The sequence below is a fragment of the Rhododendron vialii genome, chromosome 4a (assembly GCF_030253575.1).
Source record: "Rhododendron vialii isolate Sample 1 chromosome 4a, ASM3025357v1".
Classification (NCBI taxonomy): domain Eukaryota; kingdom Viridiplantae; phylum Streptophyta; class Magnoliopsida; order Ericales; family Ericaceae; genus Rhododendron; species Rhododendron vialii.
The window spans coordinates 1730035-1756861 of record NC_080560.1 but is presented as its reverse complement, the minus strand read 5'-3'; the positions used below and the strand labels follow the sequence as shown (position 1 = coordinate 1756861).

Below are 26827 nucleotides of genomic sequence, written 5' to 3'. Positions count from 1 at the left end.
GACAATTTAGACATAATTGAGGATTGTATAATTTCGTGTAGTCTTATAAAATTTAATTTCACTTGAATATCTATAAGTGCTTGATCCAATTATCTAACTTCCATTCAAAATTGAGGATTCTAAATTCTTAATCAAAAGTAAGTTCATTAGATCGAGCACTTACAGTTATCTAATCAAGCCGGAAATTGTACAAGGCTACTCGAAAACTATTTTTAAATTAAATATTAGCTCGGATAAGTGACTAATATAGTCAAGCTTTTTTGTGTGTGTAAATCGAACAACTTATCTTTTTCGAAAATCGGGCCTCTCTTCCAACACCCAACAGACGATACTTTGTTTTTAAGATAAATTAATTAAAATTAAGAAAATCTGAAAATAGGTAAAAGTGCAAAGTAGATGAGAATATATTGAAGGACTTGGTTCCATATAGTGCAAATATTCATTTTGTGGAGTGAAAACGGTGTAGCTTGAGGTGGCTGCACATTGCAGTGCTTTGGAAGCACTGCAGGGACCCAAGATTGATCTCAAGCACCTTGAAGTCCGTAGCATTGTGTTGAGTCTGTACAGGAAGCAAACGACCCCGCATTCTCCGAAATACATCAACTCCTTAGAAAGATTGGTATCTGGGGATGGCACTCGAACGGATTACGGTAAATATCTTTGTGTCGAGCCTCTTTTAACGAGTCAAACAAGCCGAACTCCACTCGGCCGAAAACTCGAACTCGAGCTCGGCTTATTTAGTAAACAAGCCGAGCTCGCGAGCTGCTCGATTCGTTTACAGCACATTTTGGAAAAGATGGGAGTCATTGGAGTACTATTTTTCTACATACGCAAAGGGAATTGATATTCACACACTTTTTTTTATTATCCACACTTCATTTTTTGTCTTTTAGCAAAAAAAAATACATACACTTTCAATAAAAAAAAAAGTGTAGATAACAAAAAACGGGGTGTAAATATCAATTTTCATTGGAAAATTACAAAAATCATACACTACGTCGTCGTTTCCGCACACCCTTCCCCATTCAGCTTCCCCCGAACTTTATCCGTTCTGCTCAAGGCAAAAATCTCTACTCCAGTCCATACCAGCAATGGCGCTCTGCAGCTCCACAACCACCTCAACCTTACCTCAATTCAAACCCACTTCTTCCACCCCATCTCTCTCTCTCTCTAACTCTCTCTTTCTTCAATCAAACTACACTAGCACCGCCCACAGATTCTTCACTTCTCACAAACTATCAACTCCTCCTTCCCGCCAATTCTCTCTCCTCCAACCCCAATCTACAAGATTTTCAACCGTGTTCGCAGCTTCGGCTTCATCCGCTGCGGTAGCCGATGTACAAGACAAACTTCCGGCTGATATCTTGGTCACAGAAATGAAAGAACCCAATTCCAGAGTGAGTCGTTCTAGTCATCTCTTTCCGTCCGTCCGCGAAACGATAACTTACAACATAATACATTTTTTTTTCAAGAGAAAATTCATAGTTTTGTCGTCAATTAGAAAAACTCATTGATATTTTGTAATGAATTTTTTCTTGAAAAATATTCAGTATTATTTTTAACTTCTCGTTTTGTGGACTAGACAAGCATTTCTGGACAGAAAAACCGAGTAGTAGTCTCTTCATTTGAAAGCCTAACGAGTTTTTAAAAAAATGTTCAAGTTTCTTTAGTTTATATATCAAACCGATTTTGAATGAGCTTTGAACAAGCAAACACGGGCTCAAACTCGTAGATTGATTCGTTTAGCAGTCTGCCTCTGTGGAGCTAATTTAATGGCGGGTTGGGTTTTGCACTTTCTATCCAAATTTTGTCGTGTACTATTTTTTGCGTCATAATATGGAGATTTTGGGTATATGGTTGTCAAGTAGTTAGTATTATTTGAATCATCACCTAGTCAACGTTTTGTCAATGGTTTTTTCTCCTCAATCAGATGTTTTAAACTAGCCAAACGAACCGACCAGGTGGTTGATGAAATGTGGTTTGAAAACTTAACCAACTTTAGAATATGTTCTGAGCCTAGCTTGTTTATGGGACGAGCTGATCTCAAACAAGCTTTAATCGAGCCAAATTTGATACATTATAAGCGAAAGAAGCCAAGCAGTAGCTTGTTCAAAAGTGGTTTGAAAGCTTGAGGAGCTTTAAAAATATGTTCCAAGTTCTGCTTATTTATGCAACAAGCCGATCTTGAACGAACTTTTACCAAGTGAACATGAGCCCGAACTCGTGTAGCATGGTTTGTTTAGCAACCCGCCTCTATCATGATGAGCTAATTTACCGGTGGGTTTTGCATTTATCTATCCAAATTTTACGGTGTACTAGTTTTGGGGTCATAATTTGGAGATTTTCTCTCTCTCGAAATTCAGGTTCGATTGAGTGTAGAAGTTCCACCAGCTGTTTGCGAGGATTGTTACAATAGAATCATAAAGGAATTCATGAAGATGGCGAAGGTAATATTGTGTTTATATATTGGTTATTCTCCTACAGTTCATGTTCATTAGCATAATGTTTTCTTGAATGGAATACGACGTGATAAGTTGCATTGGACAATTAGTTGACAATCCTTTGATTTCGGATATTATGGATTGAGAGGTTTTTAGAATAAAAACTAACCTGGGAAACAATTCTTGATATTAGGAATTTCAGTGAAATTGAACTTTTGAGTTGCAATGGTGGAACAGGTTTTTTGCATTACCCGACCCTCCCAAGTTAGTTTTTTTTCCCATTATAGACATCATACAGGACACCCTCGCTCTTTCAGCTATTTATTTTGTTTTAAGTCTGCCTGTCAAACATTGGAACCCAGTTGATGCTTTTGGTAAATTGTTTTGACTTTCCCCAATACTTGTACAACCTGTGGGACCTGGAATACATCGTGGCGGTCCTGATCAGGAAACCTAACTCCGAGAATGAGATTTAGCATCATTTGGTTTTTAAGTATTTTTTTTCTTTATTCCCAGGTCCCCGGATTTCGCCCAGGGAAGGAAGTTCCAGAGAATATCCTGGTTGGTCATGTAGGGAGGAAAAATATTCGGCAGGCTACTGTTGAATCAATTTTGGACAGAACTCTTCCACATGCCATGTCTTCGGTATGTTGCCATTATTTCTTACATTCTTTTAAATCCTACGTTTTTGCGATTTTACATTTCAGATTTTCCATGGAAAGCAGCAGTTACTTTAGTCATTTGAAATTTCACCTATGAGAAATTTTGGCGTTTGCTTCTTCATGACTATCTACTGTTTTGATATTCTACTAGATGATTACATTGATTTGAGTATTTCAAAATGTCTAGATATAGACGTTTCATCCCGACCCACACCAACTCAGCCCTTTGATGGGAACTCATCTCCATTGCCCAAAAATCAAAAAATAAAAGGAGCTCCAGAGGATTACCTCGTACACTACCTTAAGCTTTCTGCAATTAGATCAGAAGCAATTTGTGGTTAAATAGTCTTTACGGATAGTACGTTTATAATGCTTTCTAAAAGGGCTCTCACATATTTTTTCACATGCAACAAAGGTTCAATTTGTTCTCATGTAGTCAAGAACTTCAAGGGTTGAGTTTGTTGGTGTGGCCAAGGCCAGAAGATGAAAAGACCATTCTTCATGTATTTCCAATGTTGATGAAGGCAACAGAAAGCTTACTTTAAATTTTTTTTTTTTTTTTGTGGTGGTTTGTTTTGTAATTCTCAATAAGCCGTTCCTGATTCTCTCTCTCTGATATATAAAAAAAAAACTGCTCTCTTGATGCATTTTTTTGGTTCACAGGTGAGTGGAAGGGCTTTGAAAGACTCAGTCCGCATAGCAACCAAATTCTCTGACATGGAAGAGACTTATTCTTCTCAAAATTTGGTTAGGTTTGTTTAGTATTCTTCTCATCAGTAACGTTGACTTTGCATTTCTTTACTTCAAGCACCTTTATTGTACTCAATTACTCATGCACATTGTGATTAACTCCTTCCCAAACAAATTGGGAAGGATACAAGAAAGTAGAGGGGAAAAGTCATCATAAGCACTTTCCAATGTTTGTCTTCTTGGCTGTCTGATCTGCTTAAGGGGGACTGGATAAGGTTCCCATTGTCGGCCCAAGGAGTAGCCAGAGTATGTAGCGGATCACTCGGCCGAAATGCTGCATCTTTTATGCAGTATTATGATGGCATTTGTCTTACAGATAAGTAGTAATAAGCAGTTCAGTACTTTGGTTAGTTGGTGCTGGTGGATGCAGACAAATATTATCCAAGGGGTGAGCTTTATGTTGATGAACTTTACGTTCTAGTAAAATGACATGGACTAAGAATACGAGAATGTGTGGACATTGGTTTCTCGAACATTGTAAACTTCTAGGTGACCTCATATTTCTCGTTGATAACTTATATTATGAAGTTACCTTTCTCTCTTACGCTTTTGGATGAGTTAGTGGTCAACAATTTAACATGGTATTAGAGTAAGCAATAGATCATGTATTGAAACCTGTTCGCCAGCCCAATGCTTACAATATTTGCTCATGTTTGGCGCCCTTATGGTGGAGATTCTGGACACACATTAGATGGTGCATCGAGCATATATGCTGTAAAGTTACCCATCTTTCCAACTACTACTTTAGATGAGTTTATCGCTAACAAATGAATGGTACAAATTTCCATGTGAATAATGCTGCCCCTTGACAACGAGAGGCACCTAGCCGAACTTTGGACTGGAGGCTGTTTTTCTAGCATTAAAGACCCACCCAGGTGCTGAGGCATTTGGGCAACAAACCAAACAGTTACAGACAATAGCACAAAAAATAAAAGATAAAGCACAACCAGGAAAATATGACACAGATTTATTTCGGCTAGAAAGACAACAGCCATGGGTCACACCAAATTCACTATTGTCAATCAGGAGGAAGATGCAATTATGACTGCTAATGTAGCCAGCAGATCCATAAGCTATGGTTCTACAATCAATGAATTACCATAACAAAATTGGTATTCCTATATCCATTAACGTGTGGGCTTTGAATCCAGTACTAATCCGGCTTCACAAAACCCAAAACTTAAGGTGCTCATGAAAGTGAGACTTTAATAACTTTGGCCTGGTTTATTAGAAGTAGCGGCATTTAGTGAGGAGACTGGAGAGTTTTTTTTTTTGTGCGCGCGCGCGTGTGCATTTAGTTTTGTGCATTTGTTGGAGTGCGTGCTGACTTCGACTTCTGCTCTAGATATGACGTCATTGTTGACCTGGCACCGGAGGTCAGGTGGATTCCTCAGGATGGATACAAGAATTTGAAGGTAGTTGTTGAGATAGATAGTGAAATAGATGCTCACAAAGCTTCTAAACAGGAATTAAGGCGCCGGCACAAACTTCTCGGTTCCATGAGAATTGTTACTGACAGAGGCCTACAGGTAATCCTTTAAATTTTTTGAATATGAATATGACCTCTCACTTCAATGGAGAGCTTCATGATTCAATCGATTTTATTTGCCCAAGAACAGGGGAAAAGTAATTGTCATAACTACATGGAAAAAAAATACTAAACTCGTTTGCTTCAACCAACCTTCCATAAATTCGCCGAGCAAAAAAATTAAAAAAACCTCTCATCAACTTGTATAAATCTGCAACATCTACTATGACGGAATGAAATACTGTGAGCAGTTGGAAGAAGAACAAGAATGAATCTGTTAAACTTATGACTTCGCGAGAGATGAACCTCACTGAATAATCATCTCTAGAAGCCAGGGAGTAAATGCGATTTTGTTTCCTTGACCAACATAGGTTTCCGAGATACATTCTTGTTCGTTTTGAATCCTTTGATGCACACTTGCTTACAGCATACTGACCCAAGGTTCAGAAGGAGTTCCATATGATTTGAGGTTCATTTGAAGAAAACGTGTTGCTGATTTCTTGATGGTTGCACAGGTTAATGATGTTGCAGTCCTTGATATATCAGCAACGACAATTGACCAAGATGAATCTAACATTAAAAAGATCCCTTCTGCAGAAAGTAAAGGTTTGTCGTTAGTCACTTCATTCACCCCTCTAGGCAATAAGGGACTGTAGCCCAGTAACACTAAAGTTGTTTCACTCTCTGGAATGTTATATGACAAAGTATTTCTAGTGGTCCTACCAAATTCTGATATTTTTTTTTTGTTTTGTAGGCTTTAACTTCGATACAGAGGATGGAGATAAAGTCCTTCCTGGTTTCTTGGATTCAATAATTGGAATTCAACGAGGTGAAACAAAATTGTTTCCACTTGTATTTCCTGAATCATGGAGGCAAGAGAATCTTCGAGGTGTTCACGCTCAATTTACTGTAGGCTCCTTTGTACTTTAAGGGAATCCAATTTTTCTTTTGCTCCTTAGCCATTGTATTTCATTCGGATATGTTTGATGTTCTGTGCCAGTGTGAATCTGTTTTCAATAAAATCCTAGTTTTGAGCGAGCTAGATATTTGAGCTTGTCCTAATATACCTTCAGAATAGATGCCCGAATTTGATACTTCGATAAAAGAGTGAATAGAAGCAAAGTCTTGGCCAATTCAGTTGGATATTACCGAGTGGAACTACATTCAGAAGCGGTGTAACTCGTTGAGTTTTTCTTTGAATTGTACCTACCTTTTACCTCAACAAACAAAGGCATTTTTCTGTTGAGTCCACGTGAAGTCTACAAAATTTCATAGTAATGTTATGCTATTCTAAGGGACCATATAATATGCTTTGTTGACTTGAAAGACTGTTTAAGTTTGATGTTGCTTTATCTCCTTTTAGGTTGAATGTAAGGAACTATTTTACAGAGATCTACCAGAGTTGGACGACTCCCTTGCTGATAAGCTTCTTCCCGAATGCACTACCCTTAAGCAGGTGAGCCATTACAGAAACATGGATTTTCATTGGAGTTCTTGGTGAAGGTAAGTAAAATGTGATAAAATTTTGGCTACATGAACTGCAGGTCAAAGAATCCTTGCTACAACAATTCTTAGAATTGGAGCAAACAGCCAAAGATCAAGCAACAGATAATGCCATTCTTGACCAGCTTCGCAAGGTACCATAGCTTCTTTCTATCTCAGTAATTTGTGGTTTATAAATTGAGTTCATCTCTACGGGATTTCATCTGATGCTTCTGCAATCACACTTCCACATGTGTTTTTGTTTTGTTTTCTTTACTTTTCTATTTTATTCTTTTGCTTGCTGTACATAGCTAGTCAGCGATTTCATGGAATAGAAACGTAAAGGGTTTCTTTTGGTCCATTCTGTCAACTGCATGTATAAATAACCTATGTATTTGCCTAAATTTTGCGGACCTACATAAGAATCAAATGGAGAATTTTGTTAGCCCCTTGATCAAAATCCATTCATCCAGGGGAGATTATGTTTGAGACTGAGTGTTGGGGTCCTTTCTCTCTCTAGATACCACATATTCACCTCCGTCTTTGCATTTTTGCCTGGCATTTCTTTACATTCAGACGTATTATGTATTTTCAGATGGTTGAAATTGAAATTCCTCAATCATTGTTCGAGGAACAAGGTAGGCAACTTTATGGAGCCAAACTTCTACAAGTACAGGTTAGCCCACGTAACTCCCCGTCATCTCACTAGGGACTCATCTACCGTGAATCCCTAATTTCAAGCATTTGTAGTCTCTCTCTCTCTTGTATGCGTGTGTTGGTCTGTAGGTGCACATGCTTGTGATGATTTGTATATTCATTTCCAAGTTTTAATGTGCTAGGCAAATATGAAACTGAATGAGCAGCAGTTAGCCTCTCTATCAAGTCCAAGAGCAGTAAAGGAATACCTGGAAGACCAGAGGGAGGATATAGAGGGTATAATAAGGCAAAATCTAGCCGTTGGAGACATATTTAAACGTGAAGATTTGCGGGTAAATGCTTCTGTATGATGCATTTCTTATCTACGTAGTATAATTTATTCACTGGCCAGATTGTATAACCTTCCAATTTGCATACTTACAATGGCTATGCTTGACTAAAGATGAGATGGTGAATACATGCGTTGCACTTTTATGTTGCAGTTTTCAACTGAGGAGTTGGTGAAGGAGGTCGAGAACTCGATAGCTGAATTTAAACGTCAAAATCAAGACTACGATGAGGAGCGCGTGAAGGAACAGGTCAGTACTGGACTGCTGCTATGGCTCCTGGAACCGCTACTACGAGTTTGGCAATTAAGACACATTCTCTGATTCTGTGAATGAATCAAGGAGCAAGTTAAATGACCCTATCTATCTATCAAACTGAAAAGGCCAAGCCCCTGAATAATAGGCTTCCATCAAGTCTACTTTTATTCCAGATCTTGGTGAAACTCTCTTCATTGCTAATAAACCTCTGTTGGCTCCACTTTCTTCTGCTATATTTGGTTAATCAGCTTGAATCATGATTGGTTCTGAATTTTTTTTTGTTCAAAACTCGAATCTAGATACGACTATCAACGTATTCATAATCATGACTTTTGTTTCTTGATTGTTGTCCAGGTGCAAGAAATTTTGGAGGGGGCAAAAGTGCTTGAATGGTTAAGAGAACACGCGGAGATCGAGTATATAACGCGATGAGAAAGAGAGATCAGATTGGATTTTTAATTTTCCTTTTAGAGGTCCTTTCCCCACCAGAAATTCATCCTCCTTCAGCATAGGCAAAATAGCATGAGTGGCATGATGATTGATTCTGAATTTTTCACTGAAAAACAAAGAAAACTGGCAATTTGTTGGAAAATAGTTTCATTTTTTGTTTTTGTTTTTTGGTTCTTTGTGAGGCAACAGCAAACATTGTCTTAGGCTCAGTTTGGATGCCCATAATCTTTAGTATGAATAGAAATTTGATTACCAGGAATCAAATTCATAGTAATCTTATTTCTATGTTTGGATTATTTCAGTAATATTCCTCAGGAATCAATTATTTTGGAAGTTCACCAGAGTCAAACATTTCCTTTATGTATGGATTTAGCAAGAAATTTAGGATTCATACTTTTGTTTACTAGTTGAATATCATTCCGCTAAAATTTTTATTTTTTAAGTAATTATTTTTCGCTTTACGAGATAAATCATCCACTAACAATATATTACATTTAATTCAGAAAATAAGTACTTATTTGAATTAGCGAAACAGACACACATGTTTCTATTCCTGTTCCTGTTCCAGTTCCAGTTCCAGTCAGTTTAGAACGTAGGAGACATAAGAATGTGAGATTGCATTCTCATCCCCATAGTGCAGCAGGGCAATTAGAGGAATCTTTGTATACTTTGTGCCAAACAGGTTAACTTTTTTTTGGTCTTATCTATATTTTTCAATACAAATTGTCCCTATTATCTATGTGTGGCAGGTGGTTGATGGATGGGTTGGAAAAGTCTCCAGGATTTAAATAAAACAAAACAACTTTTCCCAACATGATGAGTGCTACCCAAACCTGTGACTGTTTTATATGCTAACGAAGGAGTCATTTGCCCATTTGCTCAAAAAAAGAGAGTAAAATCATGTGAATATGGAGGTGGATAAAAGACTTGATTATTGATACCAAGATGACACACAACTACCCATGACATTGGCCCCCCTTATCCCTAACAAATTTCACTTTCGTCCCCCCTCTTGACTAGAAAACCTTTTTTGATAGATATTGCTTTGATCTTTTCAATATTATATGACCTTCTTTTTAGTCTTAACTACAAAGTTGCCCCCCTCCGATCATCACATGCATGTCCCACCAAAATGCAAGGGCAAATGGTTAAATTGGTAATCCTGAACACTTTTAGTTCAAAGGGCAAAAGTATTACTAATAAAATGTGTTTTAGTGACACTGATGAGTAAATTATCATCTCCATTTCTTTTCAAGATGACTAAATCTAACCTCGTTCCTTCCAACCTTTTTGACTTTTTGGTTTTGGTAGTAATTTTTTTTTTTTTGTCTTTTCTTAATTTTTGTTGGGTTCATGTTATATATTGAGGATTTATCATTGGCTTCGACGAGAGGAGTTTGAAAATTAAAGAAATTATAACCAAAAAAAAAATTCACGAAAGACGAAAAAAGTACCAAACAATTGGTGTTTTTTGTCTTGAGTGTTGTCTTATATTATGAACTCTTTTCATCTTCAACCTTCATTCTTATATTTTTCAAATTCCTCTAAGTACGAGACAAATAATTAATCTCAAAAATTAAGATGAATTTTTTTCAAAAAAATACTAGACAAAAAGGTAGGAAGAATGGGTCATGTTGCGCATTGATCACATATCATGTAAAATTTATACACTAAATCATGTTTTTTTTTTTTTTTGCTCAGATAAAAAAAATGTATTTTGCAAATTTATACTGTATGATATATGGAATAGTAATTATTTCCCCACTACCGCAGCTACTATTCCGGTCAAAGGACCAGTGATGTTGGTCAACCAGAAGGAACTCAAGGTAGTGTCATGCTCGTAATTAAACGACAAGACAGGCCCATTTTACCACCAAGATCTTCCGGACAATTACAGACAGAGCACGACGACACGTGCCCCACCCGCCCCTTTCCCCCCTCCCTCTCTCCCTCTCTCTCTCTCTTTATGCAAATAATATCACCTTCTCTCTCCTCTCCCTATCTCACTCTCCTGCTTCTCTCACTCTGCATTCTTCTTCCAAAACCCACACACTGACTTCACAGATCTAAACTCCGCAACTTCCGAAAACCTCAGCTCCAAGAAAGATCTCGGTAAGCATTTTCTTCCACTCAACTGTTCCTTCTTCGTTTTCACTATAATGCCTTTTTTTCCTCCGAGTTCAAACTTCAAGTAGAAAAAAGGACTGGGTTTTGATTTGAGATCTGAGGATTTTGAAGCTCGTACGTCACTCTATTGTGCTAAATGTAAGGTTTGTGGTCATGGGTTGCTGCACATTTGTGTTAGAATAAAGGTTTTTGTGGGGTAGTACTTCTTCGTTTGCTTGAAATAGCCTTGAATATTCATAGTTTGTGAACTCGAGATCTTGTGCTTAACTGTGTCTGCTTCCGGGCGGCTCCAGGATTTTAGCTTAGTGGTCAAGATTTTTAGTTCAGCGGTGACGAAAACTTAAAAATAAATATAAATAAATAAATCCATACGAAACTCTATAAGAAGTAAAGAAAGATAGTAGTTATTTTGGTTGAAAATCTATTAGCTGGCGTATGTTATGTACTTCCATAGAAATGGAAATGAATTTTTAGTTACTTTGGTGTCATATGAATGATCCATTGCAGACATTATTCGAGAAAAAAACTAAATTAAATGTAAATGCGTATCTAATTTTAGTGCATTTTTTGAACCGAGGGGTTCGCTTGATAAAAGCGTAATTTTGCACTTGAACTCGTTGATTGGTAAAAGTTCAGTGGGTTGAGTGCTAACAAGGGGACTAAGATCTTCTCCGTTACGAGGCCCATTACAGTACATGTTGTCGCGCTACATTGTTGGGATTCTAACGAATATAGTCGCAAATCTTGGAATTCGAACGAACAGAATTTCCTTCCTTTTTTCTCAAATCTTACCAAACTGGTCCGTGTGGCTTCACCAAAACTACTGTTTTGCTTGTCGGTTGAGGTGGCAACATCTTTTAATGGAGAAGATCTTTATATGATGAGTGCAGATTAGGTTCTTTAGACGAGTGCATACCTTTTAGTGTGGTTTGATCACTTTGATGTATGGGTTTCTATTTATAGAAGGGTGAAGTGATTTTCAGTTTGTGGGTGAAAAGTTCATGTTTTGGATATCTAGCTAGTGATGTTGTCTTTCAAACGGAAAATGTTTGTCTCCAACTGCAATAAGTTAGAGGGTTGCCCTAATGGATCAGTTACGGTAATATCATCTTTTTGTTCCCCGTTTTGAATCATTGTATCTGACGTTTCTTTCTCTGGATACAATATGTGGTGCAGAATAGGTTGTAGCAATAGCGTGAATGGCCGCAGTGGATGCACATAATCCGCTTATGGGAGAAATTACTTGTGGCTCTCTGCTGCAGCAATTGCAGGCAATCCATCTTAAATTTTGTTGATTTTCAGTATTCTGCCCAGTTTAATTAATTATTTGAGAAAAATCACGGGTAGTTAGTATTTCAGTTTAATTAATTATTTGAGAAAAATCACGGGTAGTTAGTATTTCAGTTTTCAGTTGAGTTGTTAGTATTATAGTTTTGTCAGTTGTTCAGTTCGATCATGATGAGTATGATTGGCTTATTATAAGTTGTGTGTGTTTAATGCAGCGAATCTGGGATGAGGTTGGTGAGAGTGATGAGGAACGGGACAAGATGCTTTTTCAGATAGAGCAGGAGTGCTTGGATGTCTACAAGAGGAAAGTCGATCATGCTGCAAAGTCGAGGGCAGAACTTCTTCAGACCTTGGCAGATGCCAATGTTGAACTCACCAGCCTTCTATCCGCTCTTGGAGAGAAAACTTTTACTGGAATTGTTAGTACTTAGTAGCCACTTTACTTGAACACGTAATGAATATCTGATTTAAAATTGGGTGATCCTTTTGGTTCAGTGTTCAAAATTGGACCTTTTAACCTTGAGGTTATCTTTTGAGAATGAGGCCAACCACTTTGTGCATATGATGCCAAAGGTTAGGTCTGCTTTCAATGTACCATTCCAAGACCCCTCAATCGGGACCAAAATGGGCGTAGTATTTTCTGATTTATGATTCAAAGTTATAACTGGGCTTCAACGAGGTTGAAGTGATTGCAAAGATAAGCGGGTCTCTCAGTAGTTTTATTTGCTTTGTTTTGTAGCCCGAGAAGACTTCTGGAACGATAAAAAAACAACTTGAGGCTATTGCACCGGCACTGGAGCAGCTTTGGAAACAGAAAGACGAGAGGATAAAGGAGTTTTTTAATGTACAGTCACAGATTCAAAGGATATCCGGAGAAATTGCGGGAACTAGTGAGCAAGTGGGGAGTCTTGTAGTTGATGAGGCCGACCTAACCCTGAAGAAGTTGGATGAGTTTCAATCTCAGCTCCAAGAACTGCAAAAGGAAAAGGTAAATTCTGCATCTTGTGGACTTTGATTAGTGTATAGGAGTTTGACTAGCTTTTACTCACGCAGTCAATGATTGTCAATTGTTTCTTTGATCTGGCAGAGTGAGAGGTTGCACAAGGTTCTTGAATTTGTAAGCACTGTGCACGATCTCTGTGCTGTTCTTGGGATGGACTTCCTCAGTACAGTGACTGAAGTTCATCCAAGCTTAAATGACTCAACTGGTGTACAATCCAAAAGTATTAGCAATGCCACTCTATCCAGTCTGGCTAAGACAGTCTTAGCACTGAAGGAAGATAAGAAGCAGAGGCTACATAAGGTATGTGTTAATTTTTATACTTTTTGAAATTTGCACCTACTAATTGTAAGCAGATCATGGAATTCACTCTTGATAATTCCATAGAATGTGTCTTCTCCGTTTTGCATATTTCCTGCTAGCTTTTCTCTTTGCTTTGCCAAATGGTAAGCTTTTCGAATAATCAATAATTGATGTTCTGAAATATGAGCTCTTTGCTTTCACTTCTTCATGGTGGATAAATCTTCTTTTGGTGACTCGGAACATGAAACTTCCATGAGCTCGTGTTCAGCAAATGTCGAAACATGAATGCTGCATATATTTCTAGATACTATTCTGACGTGCATCTTGCCCTGACAGCTTCAAGAATTAGCGACTCAGTTAATTGATCTTTGGAATCTAATGGATGCCCCTCATGAAGAACGGTGTTTGTTTGATCATGTTACTTGTAACATATCGGCTACAGTAGATGAAGTGACCGTCCCCGGGGCTCTTGCTTTGGATTTGATAGAGCAGGTAATTGAATTCCATTACCTTGCCAGACTTAAGTTGTATAATATAGTAACTGCTGGTTATATGTTAACTTGGTTTCTGTTGTCAAGGCTGAGGTGGAAGTTGAAAGGCTTGATCAGCTAAAAGCTAGCCGGATGAAGGAAATTGCTTTCAAAAAGCAAGCTGAGCTTGAAGAGATTTATGCACGCGCTCATATCGAGATTGATTCAGATGATGCACGAGAGAAAATTATGGCTTTGATTGATTCTGGTAATGTTGAGCCTTCTGAGCTACTTGCTGATATGGATAACCAGATAGTAAAAGCAAAGGAAGAGTCTCTCAGCAGGAAAGATATATTGGACAAGGTTGAGAAATGGATGTCGGCTTGTGAAGAAGAGAGTTGGCTAGAAGACTACAATAGGGTATTGCTGCTTTCACTTTCTCCCTATATGTTTGCTTGTCTATAATATATTGGTCCATCCCCATGGTCAGCATATGTTTTCTTCAGTTTTACCATCTCTCCATTTGATTTATCCTGTGGCCTGCTTATCAAAGAATTAGACAAGATGAGATTAGTTGATCAACAGTAGGAAAAATCTTGTCAAACCAATGGTGGTAGACTGGTAATGGAACAATAAGCTTTGTGACAGTGAATAGCCTCCTCTCCAGATTACTGTCTGATTTTGTGTCTCTGAATCAGGATGAAAACAGGTATAACGCAAGTAGAGGTGCACACTTAAATCTCAAGCGGGCTGAAAAAGCTCGTGTTCTAGTCAACAAAATTCCAGGTATGCCCAGAATATGTGAGGACTAATATTGGAACTATATTTATGAACTATGTTTTTTCGATTATCTGTAAGATGGTTTATCTTTAAACCTAGATATTGTAACTATTTTTGTGATCTCTAATAATGCGACTATGTTTAGGGCTTCGCATTTTCTCTTCACCCTTCCTTGGACTTGCATAGTTTCGACACTCGAAAATGTTAATCTTTGTTTCTGACAACACAAAATGTATTCACTTGGCTAACCTGTTAAACATGGATTATACAAAAATCTGAAGAAGGAACCCTTCCTGCATTTTTCTGAGTTTCCATTTCATTTCTGTTGCTGTCTTGCACTCCAGTAAATTTTGAGCGGGCAAGAAGTTCATGAACAAGGCTTAAAATGTTGCATCTATATCTTTCAGCCTATCTAGGCGCAGTCAAGTAAAAGTAGACCCTTTCTTAAGATTTAAAAGTAAGCCATTTTCCAAGATTTAAGATTGAGACCCTTTTCCAAGATTTGAGCCAGTATAACACCAAGAGGCAACACACTTTGGATGGAACCTTGTGATGTGATGACACAAGATTGTGGAGGGAATCCCTGCAACCCTTTTTATTGATCTCGTTTGATTTATGCTTGAGATGTTTTTATTTGTTTTCTTGTTCGTTTTATCATTAATGAACCTACTACAATACGGAATGAGTCAGTAGGTAAAGCATTATCCGAAAAAATAAAAGCCAGTAGGTAATGGAATTCGCTGGTGGTTACTACAGAAGTCATTAAGATTATCTTTTGAAGTTTCAAGTAGTTTGGGCACAACCTTCATTTGCAGCTTATTGAGTGCATAAATGAGTAAATGTAGTAACTCCAACAATTTGGTGAACTGCTGTAAATGCAAAGAGTAATCAGAAATGAATAGCTGTTAATTCGTTTCATGTCATGTAGCTCTCGTGGACACGTTGGTTACCAAAACTCGAGCATGGGAAGAAGACCGAGGCATAACATTTTCTTACGATGGCGTTCCTCTCCTTGCAATGCTGGATGAATATGCGATGCTCAGGCACGACAGAGAAGAAGAGAAACGAAGGATGAGAGTAAGTTTTCTTGGGATGGGGTTCCTCTCCTATCCCGTCTCAGATTCTTGATCCTCCATGGGAATCCTAACTTTTTAAGGAGACATGTTAACGCATTTGAATTCAAAATCAATGACATTTTTCTGAGTTGCTCTCAGCCTCTCATTTTTCCCATTTTAAACTACATTCATAGCTGCCTTTCAAAAAAAAAAAAACTACATTCATAGCTATGAGCTATCTATAATGGATAGTTTTGGGAAGTTATGCTTTTTGTCACTATTCAAGATGGACGACATATTTGGGACATCCCAAAAGAGAAAAGACCCAAAATATGGGAGCGATGTTGTCTTGTGGAGTCGAAAACCTCAATTCAATCTCAATCTCAATTTCGCAAGTTGCTTAAATACAGTTAAAACTTTGGACTTGACAGGATCAGAAAAAGTTCCAGGAACAGGTAAACCCAGAACCAGAAGTCTTTGGTTCAAGGCCAACCCCTAGCCCTGGTCGATCAAGTCTAGGTGCAAAAAAGGTGGTGGGACCACGCGCAAATGGAGGCGGTGCAAATGGAACTCCAATCAAGCGGTTGTCCCTGAATCAAAATGGTTCGAGGTCCATAAACAAGGACGGGAAGAGAGATAATAATACGAGGCCGATTGCTCCGGTGAACTATGTTGCCATGTCGAAAGAGGATGATGCCTCTCCCATTTCTGGTACAGAGCCTCTTCCGGCCTCACCAGAGTAATCACAAATGAGATCTGGAGGTTAATCCTGTTGTGATATTATTATTGTCATAGCTAGCTTAGTTGAGGCTGTAGGATACTTGTTTGAGTAATGGGGCGGGGAGAGACGGATTGGTTGTTTGTTTGCCTGTTTTTGTATTGCTATTTTGTAGTTGAGTTTCCAAATCAATCGACGCTGGTTTTTGCACAGTTTTTTTTTAGTCCATGTGCCTTCATTTCACTATAGTCAAATAATCGTGCATCATCCAAGAGTTGTACGATGCCCTGGCAACAATCTCAAACCTGGCAACAATCTCAAACGCGGGAGTTTAATGTAATAACTTCCATAACTAAAGGGAGAAAAAGGAGTAGAGAGCGAAAATCAATTCCCAAGAAGAAATGAAATTGCATCTTCTATTGAATAAATATTTCAATGTTAAGCAAGCGGAGAAGAAAAAACGCAGTTCATATTTCGGTTTCACTTGATGAAAATACAATATAAGCTTTCAGCAACTAGAAAAGGAGGGAAGAAGATGCAATTCTGCAGCAAAATACAAATTAAATTCCTAGAAGAAAAAATGATACAGACTAGAGCTAACGCTACATATGGTACAAGAGACAGATGGGAAGTATTGGAAGCTCCGGCAGTAAAGGTCCGAAGGGTCCCCTGGTATCCAAGCTACCTGTTTCGGACACAAAGTTAAGATCCCAAATCAAACAATCTGATAAGCATCTTATAAAGCTTTTACAGAACAATGCTTGTAGAAAGTAGCCTTCAAAGTACAGAACCACAGATCAAAATCAATTTTCAAAAACATAGTTGATAAACACGATCAGATCATAAGGCGCTTCGGTCTGTCAACCCAAGATTTTGTTCCCATTTTTCCTCGGCAAGGGGCGGAGGCATTGTGGTGGCTGAGGTGGTGCCACAAATGATTACTAGTTCATGATCCATAATATAATTAAACAAGTTCTACTTTGCACATGTGTTAAGTTGCTGCAACCGTATAGAAAAAATGTCAAAGTCCTAACGATTTCAAGTTCTGTAAGCATACTACAGGAGAAGACTAGAAGCAACATTGGAATCAAGAGATCATGAGCAGCTTTATAGAAACAACATATCTGCAATGCATTCATCCATTTAAGGCGTACTAAAATGTAGATGTGGGTGAAGGGGTGCAAACAAGTAGAGCCGAGACTTGTGTTCAAGCTCGGCTCATTTATTAAACAATCCTAAAACCAGACCTCAAGAGCGGCTCGTTCACAAACAAGCCGAGCCCGGTTAATTTACTAAACAAGTCTATAAAAAAACAAAGCGATCCTATACAAAAGACCGAGCTTTAGAGTGTTGAGCTCAGCTTGTTTACTACACGAGCCTAAAACTCGAGCTCAAGCTCCGCTCAATTTCTAAATGAGCCGAGCCGAGCCTCAAGCTGCTCGATTTGTTTGCAGTGGGTGTGCTTATTGAAAGTGATTGGAGTGGATTTCCTCTTTAGTTCTGAAATAAGTTCGTATCTTGTCTTTCATTATTTGTCTGAAAATGTCGTCAGGTTACAGTGCTACGATTAGCAAGCTAATTATCCCTCATAAGTGGATGACTTCATTCCGTCTGAGACAATATTTTCCACTGTAGAAGTCGAACTTACCTATTGGAGGCATATCCACTCTAAGAACACATGAATTACCTAAGGAAAATATGACGTTGAAACCTTTGCCAGCAAATTTAGTTTACTAGGTCGGAACACAAAACACGAACCAACAAGGAAAGAGCATGAGTCATCATGATGATTCATGACTCATGCTAATTTTTTACCCACAGTTATTTGTGAACATAACCACCACCTCAACAATCATGTGCATGCTAACATCAAATTCGATACAACCATAATGGGGTGTTGGAGGGGTTAACCGGGTACAGAGTGACACAGACCTACCTCCCGCAATATTTGTACCACGTGGTTGCCTAAACCTTGACCTCACATTCTCATGTTCATTGGAAAGGTCTAAAAACATAGTATTATACATGCATGATTTATCTGAATTGAACCATTAGTTTAAAATAGTTCTAATACTGTCAACCTCATAGGAAATATAGGACCAACTGCCCCTCTGATTGTGGACTCCGCAAAATAGAGGATTCAGGTGAACTGGATCAGTTGTAAAACCGTGCAAACAAGAGACTAATATAGTTTGCCAATGAACATACTCACTGATTTGACTAAATCAAATATAATCAACCCTTAATTTAGCCATACAGCCCCAAAGCATGCTAGAAGACAGGGCCCTAATAGAGAAGGTAACTTGACATATAAGTGCTACCTGATCAGAAGGAGATCCATCAACTTTGTGCACTAGAGCCCTGAATAAGACTAGCACAAAAAAATACTCTTGACTGCAACTAACTCGAAACATCTCTGAATACGCCTTTTGATTCATCAAAAAACCATCTGCAAAACAAGATCGTTCTCCAATAAATTACACCCACAATCTGATAATTCATCTCCACTAGACTGAAAATAAAATAGAATAAACATGGAAAAATAGAAGCTTTAGCATAAGAAATATTGTCATATACGCAGCGGAAATAGTAGAAGCATGAATAGTTTCAGAATTGTGAAAAATAGAAGCATGAATAGCTTCAGAATTGTGATGCCTCATTATGAGCACTGAAGATACCCCATTGAAGCAAATAAAATCACTGCAGAAAGTAAAGCAATGCGACAATAAACCCATGAACATTGACGAGGTTTCTTGAAGCCATCCAACTTTTATAGAGAAGCAACTTGCAGGCAGCAATCGAAGACAAGGAATAGATGTGAGAAACAATGAAACATACTTGCACAGGTAAAGTGGCTGTAATCCATCATTTGCCCCTGGCCCCAAGCGGGATCTCCTCCCACTTTCTTCGTTAAACTTGCTTGGAGGAAGGACTACACATGGGCCACGAATCAAGCCAGCCACTATGGTGTTACCGTGATTAGACTCATAAACCTACAATGGAGCAACAAGGAGTAATTATGGGGACTACACTGTTACACATAAATTTAGGTGTTCATTCAAATCAGAAATTGACATTTTGGTCAAGTCATTACTTCATCAAGATCTAAACATGAAACATAGGTCCAGTAACAAGTAGTTGGAATGTCAACCTCACAAACTCCTTTGACTTGATTACATTTTCACACAATCCATAATTACTCAACATTCACTGCACTTACCAGAACAGAAGCTAAATCATGCAGACATGAGCTTATTAGACTTGAGCCAACTTTTTGAATATAGCTTTCTTGTGTAAATGCACATAGATATCAAAATAAATGAAATAATGCATATAAACAACTACCTCATTGCTTTCGGGGGAACAAGGACGGCCAACTGCTTCTGGCAAGTCATTGGGGAAGTAGCAGCGGTTGACAAAAACCCACTTTGATCTAGTTTTGTTATCTTCCCACATGGCCTGCAATGGAAAGGTAAAGCTCCTTCATATCAAGATACTATCATAGAGTAATGAAAAAGCTAATTCTTCAAGTAGCTAAAGGTATAGTCTACAGTTCTATTTCCAAGTGCTAAGGAGGTTTGGACCAAGGCTGAAAAGCGGATGCAAATTGAGCAAGGACAGCCTAACCAAACCCACTTAGCGTGGCAACCTAGGCTCATCTCATTGGATAAGTTGCCAGCAGGTGAGTGCTGGTTTAGTAGCATTCCAGCACACTTCAGGGGCTATTGTACCTCTTATGATGCAAACTGGAGCTTAAACCAGGACAGTGGTAAATAAAAAAATCAGAGACGGGAAAAAAATCAAAGGTGATAAGACTGTACTCGTACAACAGCTTTAACTAAAACGAGAGTAATGGCCACAATATACTTGGAACGTGCAACAGCTTGCCTACCTGAAGCTTAGAAGGCATCAGGTTGTCTTTGATAGAACGACAAAGAGCATAATCCTGCACTTTATACACAACTCCATTGATGCAACAGGATTCATAATATGTCTTGTCATCAACAATTCTAAGTACATCACCAATCCAATCAACATAATCTGAGCCATCTGACAATGACCCAGCCTGCTCAGCGGCTGGAGCGCTGGTTTCATAATTTTCAACAGGTTCAGCTCGTGCATTTGCTTGCTCCTCTTCCTTATTATCATCAATTGGATTTCCATCCAAATTTCTGTTACCATCAGATTCCCCTGAATCTTTGAGGATGACGCTCTTTTCATCACTTTGCAATGGAGGAACTCCAGCACTATTTGGAAGCCCTTCTTGGACATCGTTTTGGGAGTTACCAGAGGCTTGCAGATGATCCAACATCTTGGAACCAGTCTCACATGATTTTGCAGGAGACTGTCCTTCGGCTTCAGGAACCAATTTCTGTTCATTTGACATTTCAACCATTGAGCCAGAAGCAGAAGAAACACAAGCAGACAACGATGTTCTCATTACGTCATTTGGACAAGTTTCAGACTTGATCTTGTCATCTTTTTTCTCTCCACTCGATAAAATATCTTTCCCGTGCATTTCCTTTGCGTTTTGAATATTTGAATCAGATGCTGATTGATTATGATTATTGCCCATGCCACCAGCAGCAGCACTTTCTATGCCAGAGCTTCCATTTGCCGTTATTTTCTGCTGATTTCCCTTCTCAGCTAATGTTCCCCCTTTATTATCTGGAGATGGCCGAACTGCTGCGGCATTGGATGGCACTTTTGGTGCAGTTATATTTCTCGTGACACGACCGTATTTAGGGGGCAAAGGTTTCCCATTGCTCAATGACAAACACTTAAAGCAGTGCCACTCGCCTCTGGGAACTCCTTTTTGATTGTGAGACTGGAGACATTTTAGGTGATACCCCTTCTCACAAGCATCACAAACAAGTACATTTTCAACCTCATTAATGGTAAGCTTGCACACTTGACAAGTCAGAGCCTTATTCATGTAATCTCTTGAAGGAGGAGTCCAAGTAGGGTGAACTGGAAGATGCGGTTGTAATAACTTTTGAACAATTTTACCAATTTCAATGTGCATATTGCTAAGCGAAGGGGCTTGAGGAACGTTCATTCCTTGCACATGCTGATGCATAGTCGGCAGATGTCCAGATGTGGTCTGAGTGACCGGTGGTTTAGAAGTTGCTGCTTGAGGGGCTACTCTTGATGCAGTAATACTAACTGTCCCCTCGACCTTAATAGAAGGATGAGGCAGCACCTTATTATCCGGACCAGTTTTACCTGATGAAGCAGATTGCGATTGTTGAGACCAAGCCGGAGTTTTTTGCATTGTGTGGTCTCCTGAAGAATTTACTGCAAACAGATGATCCACTAATGATAATTGAATAAAAACTCAGCAGACAATTCAATACAGAAAGCTGACAAAGTAATATAGAAATGTGGAGAAAATAGTAAAGTTGCATATTAAACTTTATTCTGTTGTTGTAAGCACAAATGAAACAACTCTCCAAAAAACATGCTCGCCCCTTTGCTGGGCCCACCAAAAAAAACAAACAAAATAAAGTAAAACATATTCTTTTTTTAATTAGAGGAGGGGAAGTATTAGCAAGACGGAGAGTTTGAGAACCAGCCAATAACTTCATGTAATGACGGAAACCTCTCAAAGAAAGAACAAATCATAATAATGATAAATGATGACAGAGATGCTGATCTCCCAAGAAAAAAAGATGATGGCAGTCAAATGTTGGAGGACAACAGTTTACACTAAAGCAAGTCTTACAACAGAGAGAGCCAATCATAATAAAGATGCTGAAGATTAGGATGGTCTCCAAAAGGAAAAAGAGATCCAGGTACCATCCAATGGAGAACACGCTTTACACTGAAGTTTTTGTTCACAACTATTCTCTAGATATATATTTGCTCGTAAGTTTTCTAGATAATCTATCGGTGACTTTCCAAGCAGATCTTGACATGTTAAATGAGGATGAGAAAAGCTAAAAAAAGGGATACCTTGATTTCGCAATGTATATGATGAACCATTCGATCTCGGATCCGACCTCATATGTAGCCTGTCAACTTTCGGCGCTGTGGTTGAAGAATCCCTTGCCAGAAGACTGGGAGGTAATCCAGTGGAAGCCAGAGATTGTTTTACTTCACTAGCAGGCAGCTGATACGGTAAAGATGTAGAATTTGCGGCAGACATATGGCCTAAAGAAGAAGCAGATTGGAAAGCTCCAGAGGTAGCCTGTCCATGATTAGGTTTATCTGATGGAAACATTCTAGTAGCATGTGATGCCCCACGGCTTTCTGTTGCACCCATATTTGTTTGCAACCGTTGAGATAACTGTATCCCATTGCGTAAAGAAAATTCGTCAGATTTTTCCATCTAAAAGCGAGTGAGGAAAACATTGGTGAGTGTCATAAAAGAAACAAGTGGCATAACTTAAAAGCAACGTTTGTCAAACAAATACTTGCAGAAATATGAGTTCATAAAGGCTTCACCCTGTTGAGAAAAGCAGTAACCTCAATAGACGCCATTAAAAGAGAAAAAAGGCCCACGAAAACTTTCAACCAGCCAGAATCAACTAAATCTTAGCATCTGACAATAGGTTCTCTTTTATTTACACGGGAACCTCACAATACATTCTTAGGATGAAAAGGATGATGTGAAGGAAGCATATCTGTACCAAAATATCTTGACTATCGAGATAACTTCTTGTCATCAACAAGTCCTTTGTTGTGGATAATCCCTCTACTGCTCTACAAAGATTAATAGCTTGTTCATGATTTCAAGGGACACTTGACAACTACAAGTAGCTCAAGATGTTCAGTATTAGGAGAAACCAGAATCCCTCGAACATTGGTCTGGCATAAGCAGATTTACCCATAATGCACAAGTGATTTAGGAAGTAGAAAAATCCTACATGATATACATCTAATTTGATTTAGGTGCAACTGCATGTTTGCATGCACGGATCCACACGAAAACTAGGTTTACGAAACCCGAGGCCTTAATAAAGACAACCAGTCATATATGGAACCTGTAAGTTGGCTGCTACAAGCTCACAAGCCCGAGTCACCATTACAACCTTTGATGGAACACAGTTTTCAGGAGTACTGAATCTACAAGGTTAAACATCGGTTTGATTCACTAACTAGCCTTAGTTGTGCCTCTTAAGTAAAAGAAATAGATGGAGAGTCGGAGACCAATGAGAACTTGGGTTGAGGTGATGAGGAAAAACACAATTAACTTAAACTTAGCGGAGGCTATCACTACGAACAAAATCAACTGGAGCAAAGTTAAAAAAAAGGGGCTTATTGGGTTGAGTTTAACTAAAGTTAGTTTTTCGTCCATCAATAACATCCAAAATAACTTTCTTTAGGAGAGTTCAGCGTACTCATTCATTCTCCACGAGGGTATGATACTCGTAATAGCTGTCTAGGGATGTATAGGACCATAGGTATCTAATCCTCAAGACCTTTCAAACTACAATATGGCCAAGCGTCATGGGAGCTGTCCCATCGAACATAATATCCTTCGTTGGAACATTTTTACCGTTAGGCATTAGCTGTCAACTACTTGCACAGTTCTAATAATCTACATAGGTGACTTGCAAAATCCCTAATTTAACCATCAGCCCGTACAAAAGTTGCAAAATTTCTCCAAAAGAATCCTACTAATCATCTAAACTAAAATAGTACTCCAACTGAATTTTCACCACTGGAGCCTAGAGATGCACCTTAAACTGTACCCTGACAGCGTCTGGTTTTATAAACTCTCAACGTTAACAACACGGTAAAAGGCCTTTTATGAAAGCCAGAGGCCTGGACCCAACAGTGGATAGTTCGTGTGCAGTACACTTAAACGACTGTTCTTCATCTCTTTAGGCACACTATTGAACCAAGTATATCAGGTATTCTCTTCTATCTCTTTATTGTTTCTTTGTGTCGAAATCGTCTCATTAGTACACAACAAATTGAACCAAGCATGTCCCCAAATAAACATATGCTTTAAAAACAAGTGCTAAAACTCCTCAACACAAACTCTCAAGGAACAGCAATTCCTAATACTTCATCTATTACTATAACAAAGGGAACAACCCTTTTAGTGGGAACGTCAGTTTTGAAGCTGGCTCACATTATAGTTTCCAAAACTACCCTTAAACTGCCTAAGGAGCTGCCCAGAAGAAAAAATAAACTTGTCACCCTAATTTTATTCTCCCAATTTTTTCTACTTTCACAACTCAGATTCCATTAGAAACTAATCCCAATTGAGGATTTTTCCCTTTCCCTCTTTCGCACAAGACAATTTGCACAATCATCACGTCCACATCTAGTGTCTTCTGATTAGACTGATGGAAACATAAATACTGAATGAACTATACAGCGAAAAAAAATGAGCTAAGCATTCAACCAGACAACACTTAAGCACCAATTCAAACCTCACCTTTTGCTTGGCAAGCAACACCTTCTCAGCAATAGACATCTTCGGAGGCCGAAACCCTAACCTCTGTTCCCTCACCTTATTAAACCCCAGATCCTCAATCACCCCACCAAACGCATCCCTCGGGAACAAGTCCTTGGGCGCAAACTCCCCGCACACCGCCGCCACCTTCTCCCTTGCCTCCGCCGCCATTTCCCTCTCCGCTGCGCTCGGGCTCCTCCCTCCCCGCATCTTCCCCATCGCCGCCAGAACCATCACTATCTCCGCCGCCCTCCTCACGTTCGCAACCACCCCGTCGGCCCTCCTCGCCTTCTTCTTCGCCGCGGCCAATTCACCCCCCTCCCCCGCCGGCCGCTTCTCCCCCACCGCCACCCCCACCTCCAAACCCTCCATCGAACTCGAATCCATCCAAACCCCGCCGCCTCACCGTTTCAACATCAAAAAAGCCTCCGAACGACGGATTGAGCCTGGGAAACCTGCACAGGAGAGGAAGGTGAGGAGCCATGGGAGGGGCGGGGGAAACCCTAGAGAGAGAAACAGAAGGGGAGGAGAGAGGGACGGAGAGAGAGAGAGGGATAAGACGATTATTTTGGAAAATAGGGAGTTTTAATTCGTTAAATTATATACCTTTTGGGCGGGTAATTGAAGAGAGGAAAATACTTCTCAACTCACTTGCGCGCAACACCAAAGCAAAATCTTTGAGCAGAGAGAGATTTCGAGAGGGGGCGCGTATTTTAGAGGGACGGCCTTAAGTCTTTTTTCTACTGCCATACTGTTTATAATTAACGCCCGGTGCACGACTCCCTTCGTGCTACCCTGCCCTGCCCTTCCCTTAATTACACTTTAATACCTTAATTTTTGCTTTAACCCGTTACCCGTTATTATTTTCTTTTGCAACACACACAAGCGCGCACACACACACAAAAAAGCGATAAATTTTGTAAATCCATTTTATAATGTATTTCTTCGTCAAACGAAGATAAAATATGTCAACTACACGGGTTGCTCTCGGGCGGATGTTCGGGTTTTAGGGGTGCTCCTTAAGGTCTGGGATTCGATTCCCCTGAAGTAAGTGGGGGCGAGGTTTGGATTGCGCAATCGAGTTCATTTAATGGCCTGACTGTAGGATTGTCCCTTCATTACAAATATATATATATATATATATATATTATCGCCAAAAAATGTTAGGTGCACAACCATCCAAACACAACTTCAAACGCAATCCCTCACATACACATGGGTCTCACGTGTTAAATGTGTACAGAACCCACGTGTATATGAGAGATTGTGTTTGGTATTGTGTTCGGATGGTTATGCACCTAGCATCTCTCATCCTCGACCTTTGTGTCTCTTTTAAAGAGTTTCTCACGTTTATGTGTTTGTTTTAAATCTTAGGACTTCGTGTAAACTTTGTACTAGTAGTATATTTAGATTTTTTTGTAATTATATCTTGTTACACTATAGATTTAGATAAGTAAAATCATAAATTCCAGTTGGGGCAAGCTCCTATTGGGCACGAGCTCCCTCTGCCACTGGCCATAGATGTTAAATAATACTTTTTTCGGACTTGAGTGATAAAATAAAAAAATAAAAAAAACTAATTATATGATGATGAGTATTTTCTTGATTCACTGAAATATTAAGACAAGATTGAACAACTCACTCTTGGTAAAATCAGCTTGAACCATTTTACTATTCCATGTCCACGAAAATATCGTGCTTAAAAAAAAATAATATTTGATTGACATTTTTTCAATTGTAAAGAGCTTTAGATGAGTCGATTAGTAGTTTGTTTAAGTTGGTTGAAAAAAATGTTGAACGCGTAAAGTGAATTCATATGACATCTACACGATTTTTCATCCAATACAGATATAAGGAATAAACAATAAGCATAAAGAGCAAAACTAATGCCTAAGCCCTAAACGCGAGCACGAAGCTCCCAACACATTGCTGCCGAAAACAGACTGATCAGAGGGCGGTGTAGGTGAGGATAGGTGACCCGACAATTAGTCGCCTCAGAAAGACAATCCTATCAGAGGCTTCAACATGTGCTGATGAAAATCCGACAAGAAAACAAGCAGAGGTTACGAATCCACCCCCTAGACCACAACCCAATAAGCATGCCGGCTGTTCCGGACGAGGAT

The 26827-nt window shown here is 39.0% G+C and overlaps 3 protein-coding genes across 8 annotated transcripts; 2 read left to right on the top strand and 1 right to left on the bottom strand.

Annotated features, from left to right (window-relative positions):
- Nucleotides 1–1020: 1020 nt before the first annotated feature.
- Nucleotides 1021–8836, top strand: LOC131322854 (trigger factor-like protein TIG, Chloroplastic). The gene is made up of 13 exons (XM_058354388.1): nt 1021–1397; nt 2364–2447; nt 2958–3086; nt 3767–3855; nt 5199–5382; nt 5897–5987; nt 6136–6290; nt 6745–6837; nt 6926–7018; nt 7459–7539; nt 7703–7852; nt 8003–8098; nt 8459–8836. Exons 1-13 carry the CDS (start codon nt 1092–1094, stop codon nt 8534–8536), a joined length of 1629 nt encoding a protein of 542 aa, XP_058210371.1. The 5' UTR covers nt 1021–1091; the 3' UTR covers nt 8537–8836.
- Nucleotides 8837–10480: 1644 nt separating this feature from the next.
- LOC131324887 (65-kDa microtubule-associated protein 1-like) lies at nt 10481–16517 on the top strand. Of its 2 annotated transcripts, none has more exons than XM_058357074.1 (10): nt 10481–10666; nt 11858–11952; nt 12184–12387; nt 12708–12956; nt 13056–13271; nt 13608–13763; nt 13850–14161; nt 14440–14527; nt 15450–15598; nt 16008–16517. In XM_058357074.1, exons 2-10 carry the CDS (start codon nt 11881–11883, stop codon nt 16317–16319), a joined length of 1758 nt encoding a protein of 585 aa, XP_058213057.1. In that variant the 5' UTR covers nt 10481–10666; nt 11858–11880; the 3' UTR covers nt 16320–16517. The 2 variants fall into 2 exon arrangements, with proteins under 2 accessions (XP_058213057.1, XP_058213056.1); XM_058357073.1 differs by having other exon boundaries at nt 10565–10666; nt 11863–11952.
- Nucleotides 16518–16693: 176 nt separating this feature from the next.
- LOC131324886 (uncharacterized) lies at nt 16694–25441 on the bottom strand. 5 transcript variants are annotated; one of them, XM_058357068.1, is made up of 8 exons: nt 25311–25441; nt 24687–25159; nt 22250–22625; nt 20187–21592; nt 19640–19753; nt 19133–19287; nt 18616–18806; nt 16694–16979 (listed from the first exon to the last, which is right to left on the bottom strand). In XM_058357068.1, the coding sequence occupies exons 2-7, from the start codon at nt 25089–25091 to the stop codon at nt 18695–18697; spliced, it is 2568 nt and encodes an 855-aa protein (XP_058213051.1). In that variant the 5' UTR covers nt 25092–25159; nt 25311–25441; the 3' UTR covers nt 16694–16979; nt 18616–18694. The 5 variants fall into 5 exon arrangements, with proteins under 5 accessions (XP_058213051.1, XP_058213053.1, XP_058213055.1 ...); XM_058357070.1 differs by lacking the exon at nt 25311–25441 and having other exon boundaries at nt 22250–22583; nt 24687–25269; XM_058357072.1 differs by lacking the exon at nt 25311–25441 and having other exon boundaries at nt 18616–18743; nt 22250–22583; nt 24687–25269.
- Nucleotides 25442–26827: the final 1386 nt, after the last annotated feature.